Genomic DNA, 16196 nt, shown 5'->3' on the forward strand with positions numbered 1-16196 from the left:
CATATATAAAATATTCGTGGCAGAAGTTAGGAAAAGTTTATTGTCAAGAGTGAAATATATCCTTGCATCTGTAAAGAAAACGTAGATTTCATTATATATATATATATATATATATATATATATATATATATATATATATATATATATATATATATAAGGCAAATACCATCAATTTGCATTGATCTATTTTTCCATTATGTGTCAATGCTATTAATGACTGCATTACATCCATTAAGGAACTTTCGAAAATTATAATAATTTTACCAGTTTAGTGCGCTAAATTGTTTATTTTGTCAATTAATGCCTGTTTTCAAACGAAACTAGATATATTTATTACTGTTAAGACATTTATTGCGGGGATTGATATAGAGCGTATTGTTAGGGTGAGGACACACTAAAACATAAAATAACAGCCGCTATGTCCAGCATATTTCTGAGCGTAAGGTACTGAAGCAAATGATCTTAATGACTATGAGTTTATCTCTGTAGAGTTTGGTCTTTGGTTTTTATTCATTTATGCATGCACACGCAAACGTTTCGCCTTCGCAAGCTGGCAGTCTAGTTCGGTAACAGACGATGCACCCAAATTTCGATTGTCACTTAATTATGGTTTACAATCAACAATTATTTTCCATCTTTTGCAATCATAATTATAACTGCACTGAAGAATCGCTATGTAAATAATTTTATAACGATATTTCACCAAGCGTCCCCCCCCCCCCTTAAATATGTCGGTTTGTTGAAGAGGATAAATGGCATCACAGAATATCGAATAGCAACAGTTCGTGTAAGTTAGTCACTAATAATTTTGAGGATTCATGTATAAAACTAATTTTAAAAAGTTAATGCCTGAAGCGTACATTCGATTCTGTGGCGATAGAAGTGGCAAAAACGGTGCAAAACCTGCCAACATATGAGAGAGACCAGGATATTTTCTAGCAAATTGACTAGAAAAAAACTGAACATGCATGGTCAAAAAAAGAAAAAGAAAGAGCAAAACAGAAAATGTCATTTATCTCATCACATGTAAGATCTGTAGCATCCAGTATGTCGCAGAAACTAAACAGCTACACAAAAGGTTCAACCTTCATAGATCTGACTGGATGACAAAGAAGCCTTACAGAAGCCCAGTTGCAGAACACTTCTCCTCCCGTGGCCACGGTTTCAGTGACATAACACTTATTGCAATTGCTCACAACACCAACTGGAGTTCCGAAACCAGGAAAAAAAGGAATCTTACTGAATACTCCGCCTTAGAACATTGAAACCAAACGGTTTAAACTAAGAAGACTAGAAATAGACAGCCAATCAGAAATAACATTATCTTGTTGCAGCCGACACATTTTCTATTAAATAATTCTCAAAATTTGCTTATTAGTCACCCAAGAACCTAAAATTACCACTAGAACAATGAAATATCCGGGTTATAATCTGCGCGTACATACATTTACATAAAATAACATATGTCGCTATGGCTCATCGATTTCTAGGTCAATATAAAATATCTTCCCGCTTCCACAACAAGTCATAGTCATGTAAAGTTGTTTGTCTTGTCTATTTTGTGTATTTACCTTTGAAAAAGACTCATTAAGAGTCGAAAGCCCTCAGGCTATTTACATACTAGTTTTGCACTGTTATATATATATATATATATATATATATATATATATATATATATATATATATATATATATATATATATATAGAGAGAGAGAGAGAGAGAGAGAGAGAGAGAGAGAGAGAGAGAGAACAGTTTTAAGAAATGCCTTATCCAGCTTCATATTACAGGCAAGTAAGACAGTAGTGTGGTCCAGAAGAGATTAAGAGACAACGTATAGCAAGAGTATAAGTATACAATAGGTCTGTGTATGTATAAGTCTTATTAAAATAGTTGAAGATGATATGTACAAAAATATAACCAAGAGATAATCCAAGATTGTAGATGAATCAACTGATTTACATAAATGTATCTTGTAGACCATTTCAACCAACAGACAGAAACCTACTGTAATATGCAACTAACTTAATAAATCTGCCATTCAGTTATAAGACATTATAGCTTGTTGTTTCTTTTGGCTAAATCCATCTAAAAATCAATATTGTGTTTTTAATTTTTTTAAAATAAAGGTATGGGTGGATATTTTCTTTCATAGTGCATACTATATATGTATCTTTTATATATCAGCAATATAAAATTAATTACATTGCCTGCTTCTAACGTACCGAAAAGAAATTAGTGCTGTTTCCAGCCCTTTGGCTTAATTTAAATCATTCCAAAACTATTATTTAGTTGCACAGTCGCAAACAAGATTAATTAATGGGTCTCTCTCTCTCTCTCTCTCTCTCTCTCTCTATATATATATATATATATATATATACACACACACACACATCGGGAGACAGACAGACAGGGAGAAATGCAAATATAAGCCATGCTCAGTGATAATTGATATTTTTTGATCCAATAGGAGTGTGCATGACAAAATGATGTGACTTTTTAAAATGGGAAAAGATTTTTCATTTATTCTCTACTGGGATTCGAGCTTGGTCTGCAGGCTACGGCACCAATCGGCTTGCCTGCACGCACCAACGCCCATACTCCATCAACCAAGCACACATCTCCAAGGGAAGTATGCTACAAAGTCATTGATATCGGCATTCGTGCGTAGCAGACATACCCGCTTATCGACCAAGAAATGTATTCTCATCTACGTACAGTCACTCCTAAAACAGGTGTCAAGACAGACAGACAGATATACAGATAGATATATAGATACATACATACATTACATACATACATATGGGTGTTTGTGTTTGTGTGTATATGTGTGATTTAGAGTTAGGACTTATGAATCATTCACTAAAGGGTGGGAGGTGGGGGTGACGAGGCAGAGGTCGGAGACAAAAGGATCTAAAATATTACTGTTTTAAATAAAGAAATGGTTTGAAGAAAAAAAAATGCGTCGGGATATGCGACAACTATCGAAGTTCTACTTCTTGCCATTTGTCTGCCTACCAACACACCCAGACTCCGTCAAAATAATCGAACTCTTATGTTATTTATTATTACGTAATTGCAATTGCATTAGTTGGTAATTGTAGCGAAGATTTTTAATTGGTCAGAACCTTACCAAATGATCAGGCCACGCTGCGCTTATTTCTGTATAAACTGTACGGAAAAATACTTTATACCAACATCTATAAATTGAGTCACGTGCAAAGTAATAAGTAATTAATGTAAGCACTGAAATATTTAGGACTGAAAGGGAGGAGTATATATAGTATTCAACTTACGTAAACTAGTTTGTTAAGTGATGAATTTGCCACGAGGACCGAGGACTTATTTGACAAATCAATTGTTGTTGTTGTTGTTGTTATAGGGTTTAACGCCATTTTTCAGCACAAGATAGGCTATACATGACGGCCAGTATTAATGGTGGAGGAAGAACCGGGAAAACCCCGGAAAGAACCACCGACCCACGAGAAGCATAAATCAATAATGACTCATTTCTTTTCTTCTTCAAATAAACGTTCTGCTAAATACCAAACTGAAAATATTTGCAAAATTTCATGAAAGAAAATTAACGCGGTCCTAATTATATATCATCATCGTATTACTAAATAAGAATTAACAATATATATATATATATATATATATATATATATATATATATATATATATATATATATATATTTGTGGACAAAGAATGATAAATATATGAACAATGCTAGATGTTCATTTGTATTAACAAACTGATTAAACATTCTTGCGACATGTTTCCTCAGATGTATTTAACGAAAAATCAATCATATGATGATCACTGTTAACTACGAATATTAACCCCACTTTTATTCGATGTACTGTTTGGTTAGAAACTGGCGATTTAGAGTAGGTATTAGTGCATACTGATTTTGGTAGTGTAAGATTCCTGACCTTTCACATTTTGCATATTTTTTACGTTTATGTTAAGGTCAGAGGATACTCGGATTAGTTGAAGTGCTGTTTCTCAAGGCCAGCACACGCTATAAGAAATAAAAGCATACGTTTCTGAGCAAACATTGCTTCGAATACCCTTGATCAGTATTGTTGCTATGCTGACCATTTTATTTCAGCAGAAGACTATCGATCCATCCAAATACACAAAATTAAATTACTTACATAGACAAAAACATTGTGTCACAAGAGTACGAGATAGTTCAGATAAATGAAGAACAAAGTACAGTTTGAACAGCAGACAAAATTTGTCTCATTTATTGTTCGACCTCGGTAAATCTTGAATACTTTTAAAGCTTGTGTGCGCGAAAGGTTTGATGGCCGGTAACTTGGACACTAATAACAAGTTGATAAGCTTTTATTTAAAGTGTACTTGATTTATAAACATTTCGACAAGCACTTTCGACATATTCACCTCATTTTGAAAATGTTCTTCGTGTCTTTATAACACTACGCTTTTGATTGTCGCAAATGTCAAGGAAAACTGTATCTCTAATTTCCAAAAATATAAATCTGTTACTAATCCTGAACTACATTTCAGTCTATTTTTAAGCACAATACATATAAACATTAATTCGTACATTTTGACTCATAACGTTCACGCCTCCCTCTAGAAAAGCAAATAAAACGTTTTCAGTTATATGCCTTTCAAAACAAAACAGATTTTGTTTCGGCCGAAATAGGCCCTTATAGTATACATCGTCACCTACCCACCCCCGCTTATTTAGACTTCAAATTCTTTAGACACGCGTACAAACGAAACCCAATGATGGTTGAATGATTTACAAATAAGAAAGCACACTTTGCAAAGAGAAATACAAAGACTGATTGGGGTGGAGGTGGGGTGTTTTTCCCCCAAGAAATAATTAATGCGTACAGGACATTTTAAGAGAGTTTACACTCTCTTCTTAATTAACTCCAATTCCTACTATTTTACATCCGGTTGAAGTTAAAGACCTAACATCGGGGAGAGGGGATAGGGGTTGAAGAGGGGGCGCAGGGTTTTTTTTTTTCGATGTTTTTGTCCTTTGCCTGAACATATTTGTCTAAAATAATATAATGGATATAATTAGTTCTTATTTAATACAAACCTGAACAGGAACATTTTTCAGCCTATTTAAGGGCAGGATTTTAAAGCCCCACACCATTCTCCCAACACACTTCACCCCCACCCAACCGACGCCCCTTACACACACACACACACACACACACACACAAACACACAAGCACACAAACACACGTGACTATTATATCAGTGGTCACTTAAGCAAAGAGTATACCTAAACATAGAGATTAATAAATACAGAAGACCGACTAATACACTTATTGAATATGGTAGTAACAAGTGTTATATTAAACAACACTAGAGAGTGAATGTGAGAATTTACTTGAAAGCAAAATTATTGATCCGACCGTAATTGATGTTACATAATATGCGAGATTTCTGACGAACCGGACTCTGAAAAAAAAATAAGGGTGTAAGAACTGATATAGACCGGGTTTACTCTCAATACATCAATGAAATATAGAGAACGTCAAACGTGTTACTTTCACTTTTCTAAACCCAAAAGTGTAGACATTTGCCGTGCTGATAAAAAAGTGTGCGTCCTGTGTGTCTGAGTGTGTTTGTGCATGTGTGTCTATGTCTGTGCCTGTTTTTAGTCCACCTCCATTGCCTTCACTAGAGATGAAAACAGCGGTACACCAGTCAGTAAGTACACCCGAATGATTATCATAGATCACTCGTGACTCAAGTCAAATGGTGAGTATTAGTAATATTAGTCTGGTTCCCTGCTTAGTATGCTAGGGAGCATACTAAGCAGGGAACCAGACTATATAGTAATATGAGATTTGTCGGCGGAAACAAAAGAGCACAACAATGGCAACAACGAGTGACGATTTGATAGCTTCAGATGTAATTGAAGAGAGTGAAGCAACACTGTCAGAAAATCTGAACTGTCCACTTTGCCTCAAGGTATTTAGATCTCCAAGAAGACTCCCGTGTTTACATTCGTTTTGTCAGGACTGTCTACAGTCACATATATCTAACATTGTCTCCATCAAAGGATCTATAAAGCAATTCTGCTGCCCAGTATGCGAAAATGTGGCTTGCTCTGGAGGAATTTCTACAGAAAAATTGGTACATGTATTTCCTCTTAATACGCTTATGCTCTCTATCCTAATGAAACATAAAGTGAAAGTAGATCTTATGTGTAACGCTTGCCAGGCTCCGGACGTCATCTCACCCGCTGATGACTTGTGTACTTTTTGTGAGGAGGCCTTATGCAATCAATGCTCGAAAGTACACAGAAGTTCAAGACTGTCGTCAACTCATACGATTCTGAAAATTGAAGATTTGCTAAGAAAACAGGAGATTGTTCTACGAGATAATACCATGTTTCACTGCACTGACCATGCATGTTATCCTGCAGAACTTTATTGTAAATGTCACGCAACTCAGATGTGTGCCAGATGCTTCATTGACAATCATAAAGACTGCTCAGAAGTTGTTGAACTGACCAACGACACACCAAATTTATCAGACACGATAAACCAGATGAGACAGCAGATAAAAACGATTGAAGATCAGTTCAAAAAGTTTACAAATATGAATGTATCGAATCTCAGCAAACTGGAATCTGAAGTTAATGGCTTGACTATTGAAATAAGGTCATTAAAGAAAACAATAAATGATGCTTTAGATGATCTTGAAGACAGAGTGAAAGAGGAAGGTAATAAGCTTTTCAACAAAGAAAAGGTGAGAATAGAACAATTAAAAAATGAATGTCAGTCTCATATAACAGCAAGTCGGAATTCCAATGTCGTCATGGAGTCGGCCAGTAAATATGCATCACCGATTCAACTATTCGTGCTTACAAAGAGAATTATAAACCAGCTTTCAACGTCCAAACGGCACATGGAGGACATGTACTCGAAGAACGACATTTTTAAAGTGAAGTTAGAGGTCAGTCCACAACTAAATTCTATCACTAAGATCTTAAGGGGTGAAATAGCCAGGCTAAGAATGAAGTTACATGACCAAATCCCAATTGTGACTGATGGCCACCACTAGAATGAGTAGCAGAACTTGTGAATGGTAGATACATAAATGGGTTAATTAGCACTCAACCTTGGCACACTAAAGTGACGTATACCAGCAAGAAACAACTATTGTTGATTGATTTTAACAACAAACTACTTTGTCTCACAGGCTCTTCCTATACAATTCTTAGCAGTCACACTTCACATGGAACCATTTGGACATCTATATAGTAAGTGAAGAAATAATGGCAAAAAGACAATGTATTTCTTTCGTTCAAAGATAAATCGATCACATATATAAATTATACACAATTCGAGTACAAGTGTGATAGCACTGTTACATACAACCATAATGAGGCAATATTATTCGGATATTATTGAAAGAAAGAAAGAGCATGATTATGCTGGGAGGGAATCAAACATCCTATCACGCGTATAATGGTTAAAACCCATACCAGACATTTTTCTAATTCTGACTGCTTTATTGGCTCTTCCATATAAGTATGTTTGGACGATTCAATATGGCTGTTAATGCCTTCAAGTCTCGTCTGTGTATATCCGTTTGTTTGGAAAGACGGTTCTCTGTATTGCTTTGGTTTCAGTAGATTGAAATATTTTACGTTCACGAAATACAATCTGCAAGGATCACAATGTGTTGAAAGAGATGACGCGGTGTACCTATGCATCTGTTTTAGTTACTATTTCTCCTTAGTCTTTTATATATTTTATTATCTGAACACTTTTCTTGAACTCCATCGAGTCAATAACGGTTTGGTACTATGTTCTATAGATAGATTTATGTCATCCATTTCTTGAATTCTATTCATTTTTTTGTTTACCCTTTCTATATAAAGATTAATATACCTGTATGTTTAATGTTATTTCTAATGAATCAAATAAAGTCATCAGATTTTATATATATATATATATATATATATATATATATATATATAATTGATGTTAGTCAGCACAACATTATAAGGTCACTGTGACCTTTAAAACTGTAAAATGTTTTATCTGCAATACACTTATCTTTTAAGTTGTTCAAGATTCCATTTGAATATCCCCAAACTGTGTGAATAAGGGAAACAACAGTGCAAGAGACATTTATATCAGCAGCTATTCTGCCCATTGACAAATTCATTCGATGTTAAGTTAATTACAAGTGACTGAAATGATAGACATGCCATCCAATAGATTAATTTCTTCCAGATTATATGATAATAAACAGAGAAAGAAAATGTATTCAGGGCAATGTTGGGAAAAATATCTGTCACAGACAACACTATTTGTAATTGTCTCTCATAGATAATTAGTTTATTGTAGATAATTCAAATAACAGATTATCATTATGAAAACATAATAAATTAGTAATGTGCACTAACAGACCTCTTTAATAAAGTAAAATGTATTTACAATGGTCTTTCCACTTAAGATCATTTTTGTTCTACAACAAAAAGCAAGCAGTAGATATCATCAGAAGTACGATACACTTGAATGTACAGCACTCGGTACCTAAATTTGGGCTAAACGTTTTCTTAAAGAGTGGAGGATGTGTGATAAATTAAATTTCAAATAATGTACGGTTTCCAAGCAAAAAAAGATACCTTTGTAGGTTTTGCCTCTACTGATATGTCATTGGATTAGGACACATCTTGTACATTTGAAGCAGTAAACAGTTTTCAACTTATTGTTGCCAAATAGTTCCGCGTAGGATCCACTCTTGGAGGCTAAATAAAAAATTAATGTCAATAATACAATTCAACGTATCATCCGGGTTATTTTGTCGTAAATCATGAATACGTTATTTTTTTTAGTATCGATCCATTTTCAGCAGCCACATTGCAAAATCTGAAGTTTGTGCAAATATTGAAAATAATGCACTTTAATGGGTTATATCTGGAGATATTATTAACAGATTCTTACTTTGTGGACAAATAAAATTAAATACATGGTCTATATTGTGTATTGTTCCTTTATTTCCACCTCATCTTCGCCGAAGTGTATGTAGACACCATGTCTAGTTACCAGCATACGTCATAAACATATTCAAAGGTAGAAAGTGAATGCACAAAGAAAAACTTTGTAGAGCTAAACGGCATGTCTGTCTATATGCCTCTCCCTCTCTCTCTCTCACTCTCTCACACACACACACACACATGCAACCACCAAAATCGCCAAAAGGCGATTGATCATAATAGGTCGCGATTGGTTTAATCAAGAATAATTAATTTAGTAACCGGAAGCTCCCCTAACATTTTTTGGATGATTAACCAAACTGCTTTTAAGAATTCACAGATTTAGTCATAGATACAATTGTTTCTCCCATAACCATGAAATAAATGTGTAAATATGCTGCTGTCAGCACTTAATTACGGCACAATTCTTTTGAATCCATCCTAACCATCAAAAGTAAGTATGACTCAATTTTTATTAGTTTTGTAGAGTGTGTGTGTGTGTGTGTGTGTGTGTTTGAGAGGGATAGAGAAAAATGTTATTACTTAAACATTCATTTCGTAACACACTGAGATGAACCCCACGATTCCATTAAACGTTAAATGAGTCCCTGTGTATAAATCTCAATAACAGAGGATCAAAACAGATTGACTCCTCGGAGATTACATTACCATTAAAGTGTATTGGAGCTAATTTCGGGCACGTTCTGTGTTATATATAAAGGATGAGACGCAAGGCCCATTCCCAGACCTATACAATGTTTTGCCCTCACCACCAGAACCACAAACCCCATTTCTCGCCATGGGTAGTGTGTATACATTTATAGTTGATACAATTAACCCCATCATTACTCTGGCTGATAAATATCCAGTATAATGGTTAACGTTAGTCCCAATGACGTATGGTGATGTAGATTCCAACTAAGTTTCCAATGAAATACAGCCACACTATACATTACTAGAAGGAAAGCAAAACTGTAGCAAATGTGACGGTCTTTTGTTTCTGCTCGTTTAATATTTATAATACGGTAAGGTTAACGAAATGAGTTTAACCCTCTTTATAAATGTTACCCGTCACAACAGCGGTATTGAAAACAAAGCATGTGATGAATAAATAGTACGGTGTTATTGACATTTCTAGTACAATGATTTGTTTCAAATGAGACAGTAAAAGAAAAGAAACAAAAGACATGGACAGAGAGAATAAGGACGGCTAAAGTTATCAAAATTATGAAAAATGTGCCTGTAAAGAAGAGATGAAGATCAAAGAAATTTGTTATTAACAAAGATAAAGGTTTCAATATGACCCAAAAACCTGCTGATACACAATATTAGAGTAAGCTTATACACCCAACCACCCACAAAACAAACACCTTGCATACAAATTTATCCACAGCGATCACTTTGCAAAATAAAGTGATATTACAACACAGTTAATGAGGGTTAGGACACTATAGCAACCACACCCATTATTGACACTGTAACTACTACTTTAACTACTGCGTGTACTGCTGGTAATAATACCGCCACTGTTATTGTCAAAGCTGGATTTGTAAACATTTGTTTTAATTATTATTTTAGTTTTGTTTTAATTTAACTTTACTATTAAGGTATCAGTTTTTAAATAAGAATAAGATGACTAGTCGGTTCGTTGGTTGGATGCAGGTTGGCTGGTTTTCATCGGCACTATTAACACATTATTTTCTATATTACGCAGAACAATGAGAGCTAAGTGTCTTTGCCAAGGACAAACAGAAACAGCTCGACTCTAACAGGATTGCATGGGTATGAAAACCCACCACCGTCGGATGACGCGCATTAATCGGTATACAAATTGAGACATTTACGAGAAACGGAAATATACTGAAAGATCAGAATAGTCGCATAAATTCTATTTAAATTACATACTTTTGTCCATGTATGAGAAAAGTTATACTTGTATCACCACCTTTAGTTTTACAAGTCTATGGTTTGTAAATTTCATGCACATGTATGCAATTTGGAAAAAGCTGTAATTTTAGTGGTATTATCGGTGGAATCATCAGAGGTATTATCGGTGGAATCATCATTAGTGTTGTGTATCACACAATTTGAACTTTCGAAGCTTAAAATTCCTAGGAATTATATTGAGCTTTCTGTAGTCAACGTATGTATTGATGAGAATGTCTCCATCAGCAGTAAAATAATGGCTTACGTCAGGCATGTTCATCGGTATAACAGTATCTTGATTTAAACATAAATAAAAACATATGTTTAGTCTGAAACTCTGTGTTTGTGAGAGAGAGAGAGAGAGAGCATAAATAAATGTAGTTCGGAAAAGGGAAGGTTGAAAATGGGGGTGTGGGAGGCAAAACCAAAATTAGTGACTCTTACCTATATAGGTTTAAGACGCGTTAAATTTAAACTTCTATAAAAATAAGTATAAGCGTATCCACAGTTTTATTCAAATTAGTTCAGTAAAATCAATCATTCGCTTTGCATGTAGCTGAATATGTGATTCCTGGAAGTACTAGCTGCGTGTGCACACTTTTGAACATCCATAGCAGGTAGCTTTTTGTTTTCTTTCTCTGCTGTCTTAAAGGCAACGTAATTCGACCCTCTGTATACGGAAAATGTACTGCATATTAGTAAGTAATTTCAAACTTACTAATTAAAGAAAGTAAGAAAAAAGGAACGAAAAGCACAGTTCTTGGTATTAGGCCATGTGAATTACTGTCGGTTTTGTCTCTTTCTGAATGCTGCCATAGACAATCTAACCATGGTTCAATAAAGTCAGATAAACCATCCCCCCCCCCATTTGTGTTTATATTGATGGGCGATTAATATGTATGATATCACCTGTTCATTAATATGTGCATTTCTGCTGCATACCAATCTAACGGGGACACAACTGTCTACAGCTTAAACACTTACTGGTACTTGATAATAGCATTATGTAGTCACGATATTTAAAATATCCACCTGACAGAGGGTTGAGTTATTGGGGTGAATTTACATGTCGTCAAGCAAAGGATTTGATCCAGAATTAGTCTGAATATATCGCCAAAAGGACCATTAAACCCAATACAGGTAAGTGTCTAAAATATATACCTATATGAACGAACAGAACTGTCTGCAAACAGTTCCTTGATCATATGAATAGGGGAATTCAGATTCACAAAATCGTCCAACAGTATCAACACAAATTTTTGGGATGGGGCGTTTATCAACTAGGTTTGCAAGTACGAGTATGAGGCCAGTGGATTCAAAAAGATATAGTAGATATATATCTTTGGCCACTGGCTTAGACAGCACGATAGTCAAGGTTATATATATATATATATATATATATATATATATATATATATATATATATATATATATATATATATATATATATATATATATATATATATATATATATATATATATATATATATATATATACAACGTCAATAGACTTTTTTCATTTATTTCCATTTTCGCATTTGTAATTATGTTATAAAAAGATGAGCGTAAGTTAAGTTTTCTGATTTAATATACAGTGGAGAGAGAGAGAGAGAGAGAGAGAGAGAAGATTAACGCGTGGAAATATAAACATTTTAACAAGCACTTTCAAAATATTAACAGCATTAAAAGAAAGAAACGCCATATCGTTGTACCACTCTCTTTGATTGAAGCGTATGTCAATGAAAAACGGGATAAATAATTTTCCTAAAATGTAAATTTGTGACTGATCTTGGGATCTATTTCAGGCTATTTTAAGCACAAATGCATATAAACATGAATTGATAAATTTTATATTATCAAGTATACTCATTTATATGCCTTTCAAAACAAAACGCCTGAAGTTTCTTAGTTACCTACCCTCGCTTCATCGTCTTCATCCATCTCTCGTTAAACTTTAAATATTCTAAATTTAGCCCCCCCCCCCCCCCTCCCCGTGATGGTCCCGTGTTCTTCAACCCTCCCGTACCCTAAAGCGCAAGAATGAAATGTTTAACAAAGTTGATGTGGTGCTTTGAGGGCCCAACAGCGACGATTCAAACAGTTTATTCAAGTGGTCAGCACTGATTGTCTTAGCAGTTTTGGGTCATATCATACACTGTCATTTATGAGCTCTACCAAATACCTAGACTCGTGTGTGTGCGCGTGTGTGTGTGTGTGTGTGAAAATGTTTTGTATGATGTGTTATAAAAGTTATAATGCCCTTAATTTGATTTACGAATGCCGATTTTTGGGGGGGTTGGGGTTGGGGTTATATCTTTGTTGTTGTTGCTGTCAAGGGTTCATGACCTGGAAACGTAGGTCATAGCGCCAGGATAGCAAAAGTCAAACTGGCTAAGACAACCAGACTGAGATAAGGAAATAAGTTTAGCAAATCAGCCAGCTTTTTTATCGAATGGGTGAGAAAAGAGAGGATGGGATGGGTGCGGATGCTGTGATTTTCTTTTGAACAAGAATACAGCAATATAAATTCTTTTTCAACTTATATAAATAGAATTAGTTCTTTCAAAACCTTAGTAAGAACACTTTGCCAAGCTATTTAGGGGCGGAAATTTATTTCTCAAGACAATATCGTAGGCTTTCCCACTAAAGTCATCTCCCGTCCGCTTCACACAGACCGAAATTATATGGTTAGTCCCTTATTCAACCAGTATAGACTTGATATATCATTTAATAATTATGTAAACACGACTCACACCCTTAATATAGTAATACATCACAATATTGGGGTCAACGTCCGAATCATTACGGTTAGCTTTCTAAACCTACAATAATAAACATTTACCTTGTCGATGAAGTCTACTTTAACTGCCTCGGTTTGATAAAGGACATAACGGAGCACCAATCAACAGCAAAACCCGGAAGATTATCACAAATCACACGTGACCCAGGTCACTTGGGGAGCATTAGTAAGTAATACAAGATTTGTAGGCGGAAACGAAAGGGGCCAATAATGGAAACTGCGTGTAAATATTTGATGGCTTCGGACGAGACGGAGGAGAGTGAAGTAACACTATCAGAAGATTTGAACTGCCCACTTTGTCTTAAGGTATTTAGGTCTCCAAGACAACTACCATGTTTACATTCGTTTTGTCAGGACTGTCTACAGTCACATATCTCTAACACTGCCTCAACAATAGACTCTGTAAAGGAATTATTTTGCCCAATATGCGGAAATGTAGCTTGCTCTGGAGAAATTTCTACCGCCAAATTGGTACATGTATTTCCTATTAATACACTTCTGCTTTCTATGTTAATGAAATCTCAAGGGAAAGCAGACCTTGTGTGTGATGCTTGCCAGGCTGAGGACGTCATCTCTCCAGCGGTAGACTTATGTACTGTGTGTAAGGAGGCTCTATGCGTTCAATGCTCGAAAGTACATAGAAGTTCAAGATTTTCGATAACCCACACTATTCTGAAAATCGAAGACTTGCCAAGCAAACAGGAGACTATTCTGCAAAATGATGCAACGTTTCACTGTACTGATCATACATGCTATCCTGTAGAACTTTACTGTAAAGATCACGAAACTCAGTTATGTGCTAGATGCTTCTTTGCCAGTCATAAAAACTGTTCAGAAGTAATTGATCTGACCAATGACAGGCCAAATCTCGGAGATGCGTTGAACCAGATGAAAGAGCAGATGCGAAAGATTGAAGATCAGATAAGAATGTTTACAAACACTAATTTATCAAATCTGGACAAACTTGAATCAAAAATTAATGATCTGACGTTTGAAATAAGGACAATAAAGAAAACAATAAATTATGCTTTAGATGATCTAGAAAGAAGAGTGAAAGAGGAATGTAACAAAATGTTAAGCAAAGAAAAGAAGAGAATAGAACAATTGAACCATGGCCTCCAATCTCATATAACGGCAATTCGGAATTCCAGTGTCACTGTTGAATTAGCAAGTAAATACGCAACACAGTCCCACATGTTTCTCCTTACAAAGAGAATTATGAACCAGCTTTCATTGACCAAATGGCAAATTGACAAAAAGGACCCGAAGAATGACATATTGACATTGCAATTAGAGGTCAGTCCACAATTAGCATCTATCACTAACATCCCAAGGGGCGAAATAGGCAGCTTGAAGATGAAGAGGAATAATGAAATTCCGGTTGTTCTTGAAGGATTCAAGCCAATGAAAGAATGTTTAGCAAAATGTGTCAGAATCAGAGATATACAAGGGTCAGAGGTCAAAACACCTTGGTACACTAAAGTAGTATTTGAAACGAATAAGCAACGACAGTCACTGCTAATTGATAGAAACAACAAGCTACTTTACCTTATGGATTTCTTGTATAACATTGTTTTTAGTTACAAATTCCCAGGTAAACCTTGTGACATTTGCATGATAAGTAAAGATGTAATAGCAGTAACTTTGCCAGAACAAAAATCAATTCACTTCCTTTCCCTCAAAGATAATTCGATCATATATATCAAAGAGATACAAACAGAGTACAGATGCTATAGCATTGCTACATATGATCAGGACAAGTTGGTAGTATCCGGATCATGTGATGTGCATAGGTACTACTGGAGTATCATTACCCTGGAAGGAAAGGTAAAAACCTTCCATAATTTTTATGGTGTAGGTACTTCCCAGACCTTTATCGCTCTTAATGCCTTCAAGTCTCGTCTATACATATCCGTTTGGAAAGACAATTCTCTGCATTGCTTTGGTTTGGATGGAATGAAACATTTTAAATTTATGCATCATAATTTGGAAGCTCCACAAGGTGTTTCTGTGGACAGAGATGACAATGTTTACGTAGTGGGATGTCTGTCAGAAAATATCTTCCAGCTTTCTCCTGACGGTTCCCTCATTCAAATCTTCCTGATAAGAACTGTAAGAAAACCCATGGGAATATGTTTCAATCAGAATGGAGATAGGTTTGTGGTGACTCATTTAGATGATACACACCTTAGCTTTTTTAATCTTGTCAACAAGCATTGGGGACATTCTGAGATGTATGTAAATGTATAGATACACCTTATTTTGGGTTATTTTGGAATTTAATTCCCATTTCTGCAAGTGTCTTTTTAATTTTCACTTTTGTATTAAAGAGAAATAAACTGTTTGTTGAATTTTAATTAAATTATTGGTTTCACTTCCTTTCTGTTACATTTTACGACTTACAGTCACTACAATTAGAAATCACTCTTGGAGTCTAACTATAAAATTAACGTCATTAATATCTGTCTGCCTTATC

At 35.0% G+C, this 16196-nt stretch overlaps 2 protein-coding genes across 2 annotated transcripts in view; one reads left to right on the plus strand and one right to left on the minus strand.

Annotated features, from left to right (window-relative positions):
- Positions 1 to 13824, minus strand: part of LOC149787126 (von Willebrand factor A domain-containing protein 5A-like) — a 62946-nt gene extending 49122 nt beyond the window's left edge. The window contains exon 1 of the mRNA XM_089976048.1: positions 13763 to 13824. The gene's annotated coding sequence lies outside the window, so the exon portion shown is untranslated. The remainder of the gene's footprint in view (positions 1 to 13762) is intronic.
- Positions 5771 to 16094, plus strand: LOC149787128 (uncharacterized). Its single transcript, XM_089976049.1, has 2 exons — positions 5771 to 7062; positions 13893 to 16094. The coding sequence occupies exons 1-2, from the start codon at positions 5874 to 5876 to the stop codon at positions 15968 to 15970; spliced, it is 3267 nt and encodes a 1088-aa protein (XP_089832175.1). The 5' UTR covers positions 5771 to 5873; the 3' UTR covers positions 15971 to 16094.
- The last annotated feature ends 102 nt before the right edge of the window (positions 16095 to 16196 follow it).

This window comes from Sinohyriopsis cumingii, chromosome 12 (assembly GCF_028554795.1).
Source record: "Sinohyriopsis cumingii isolate HCF-2022 chromosome 12, ASM2855479v2, whole genome shotgun sequence".
Classification (NCBI taxonomy): Eukaryota; Metazoa; Mollusca; class Bivalvia; order Unionida; family Unionidae; genus Sinohyriopsis; species Sinohyriopsis cumingii.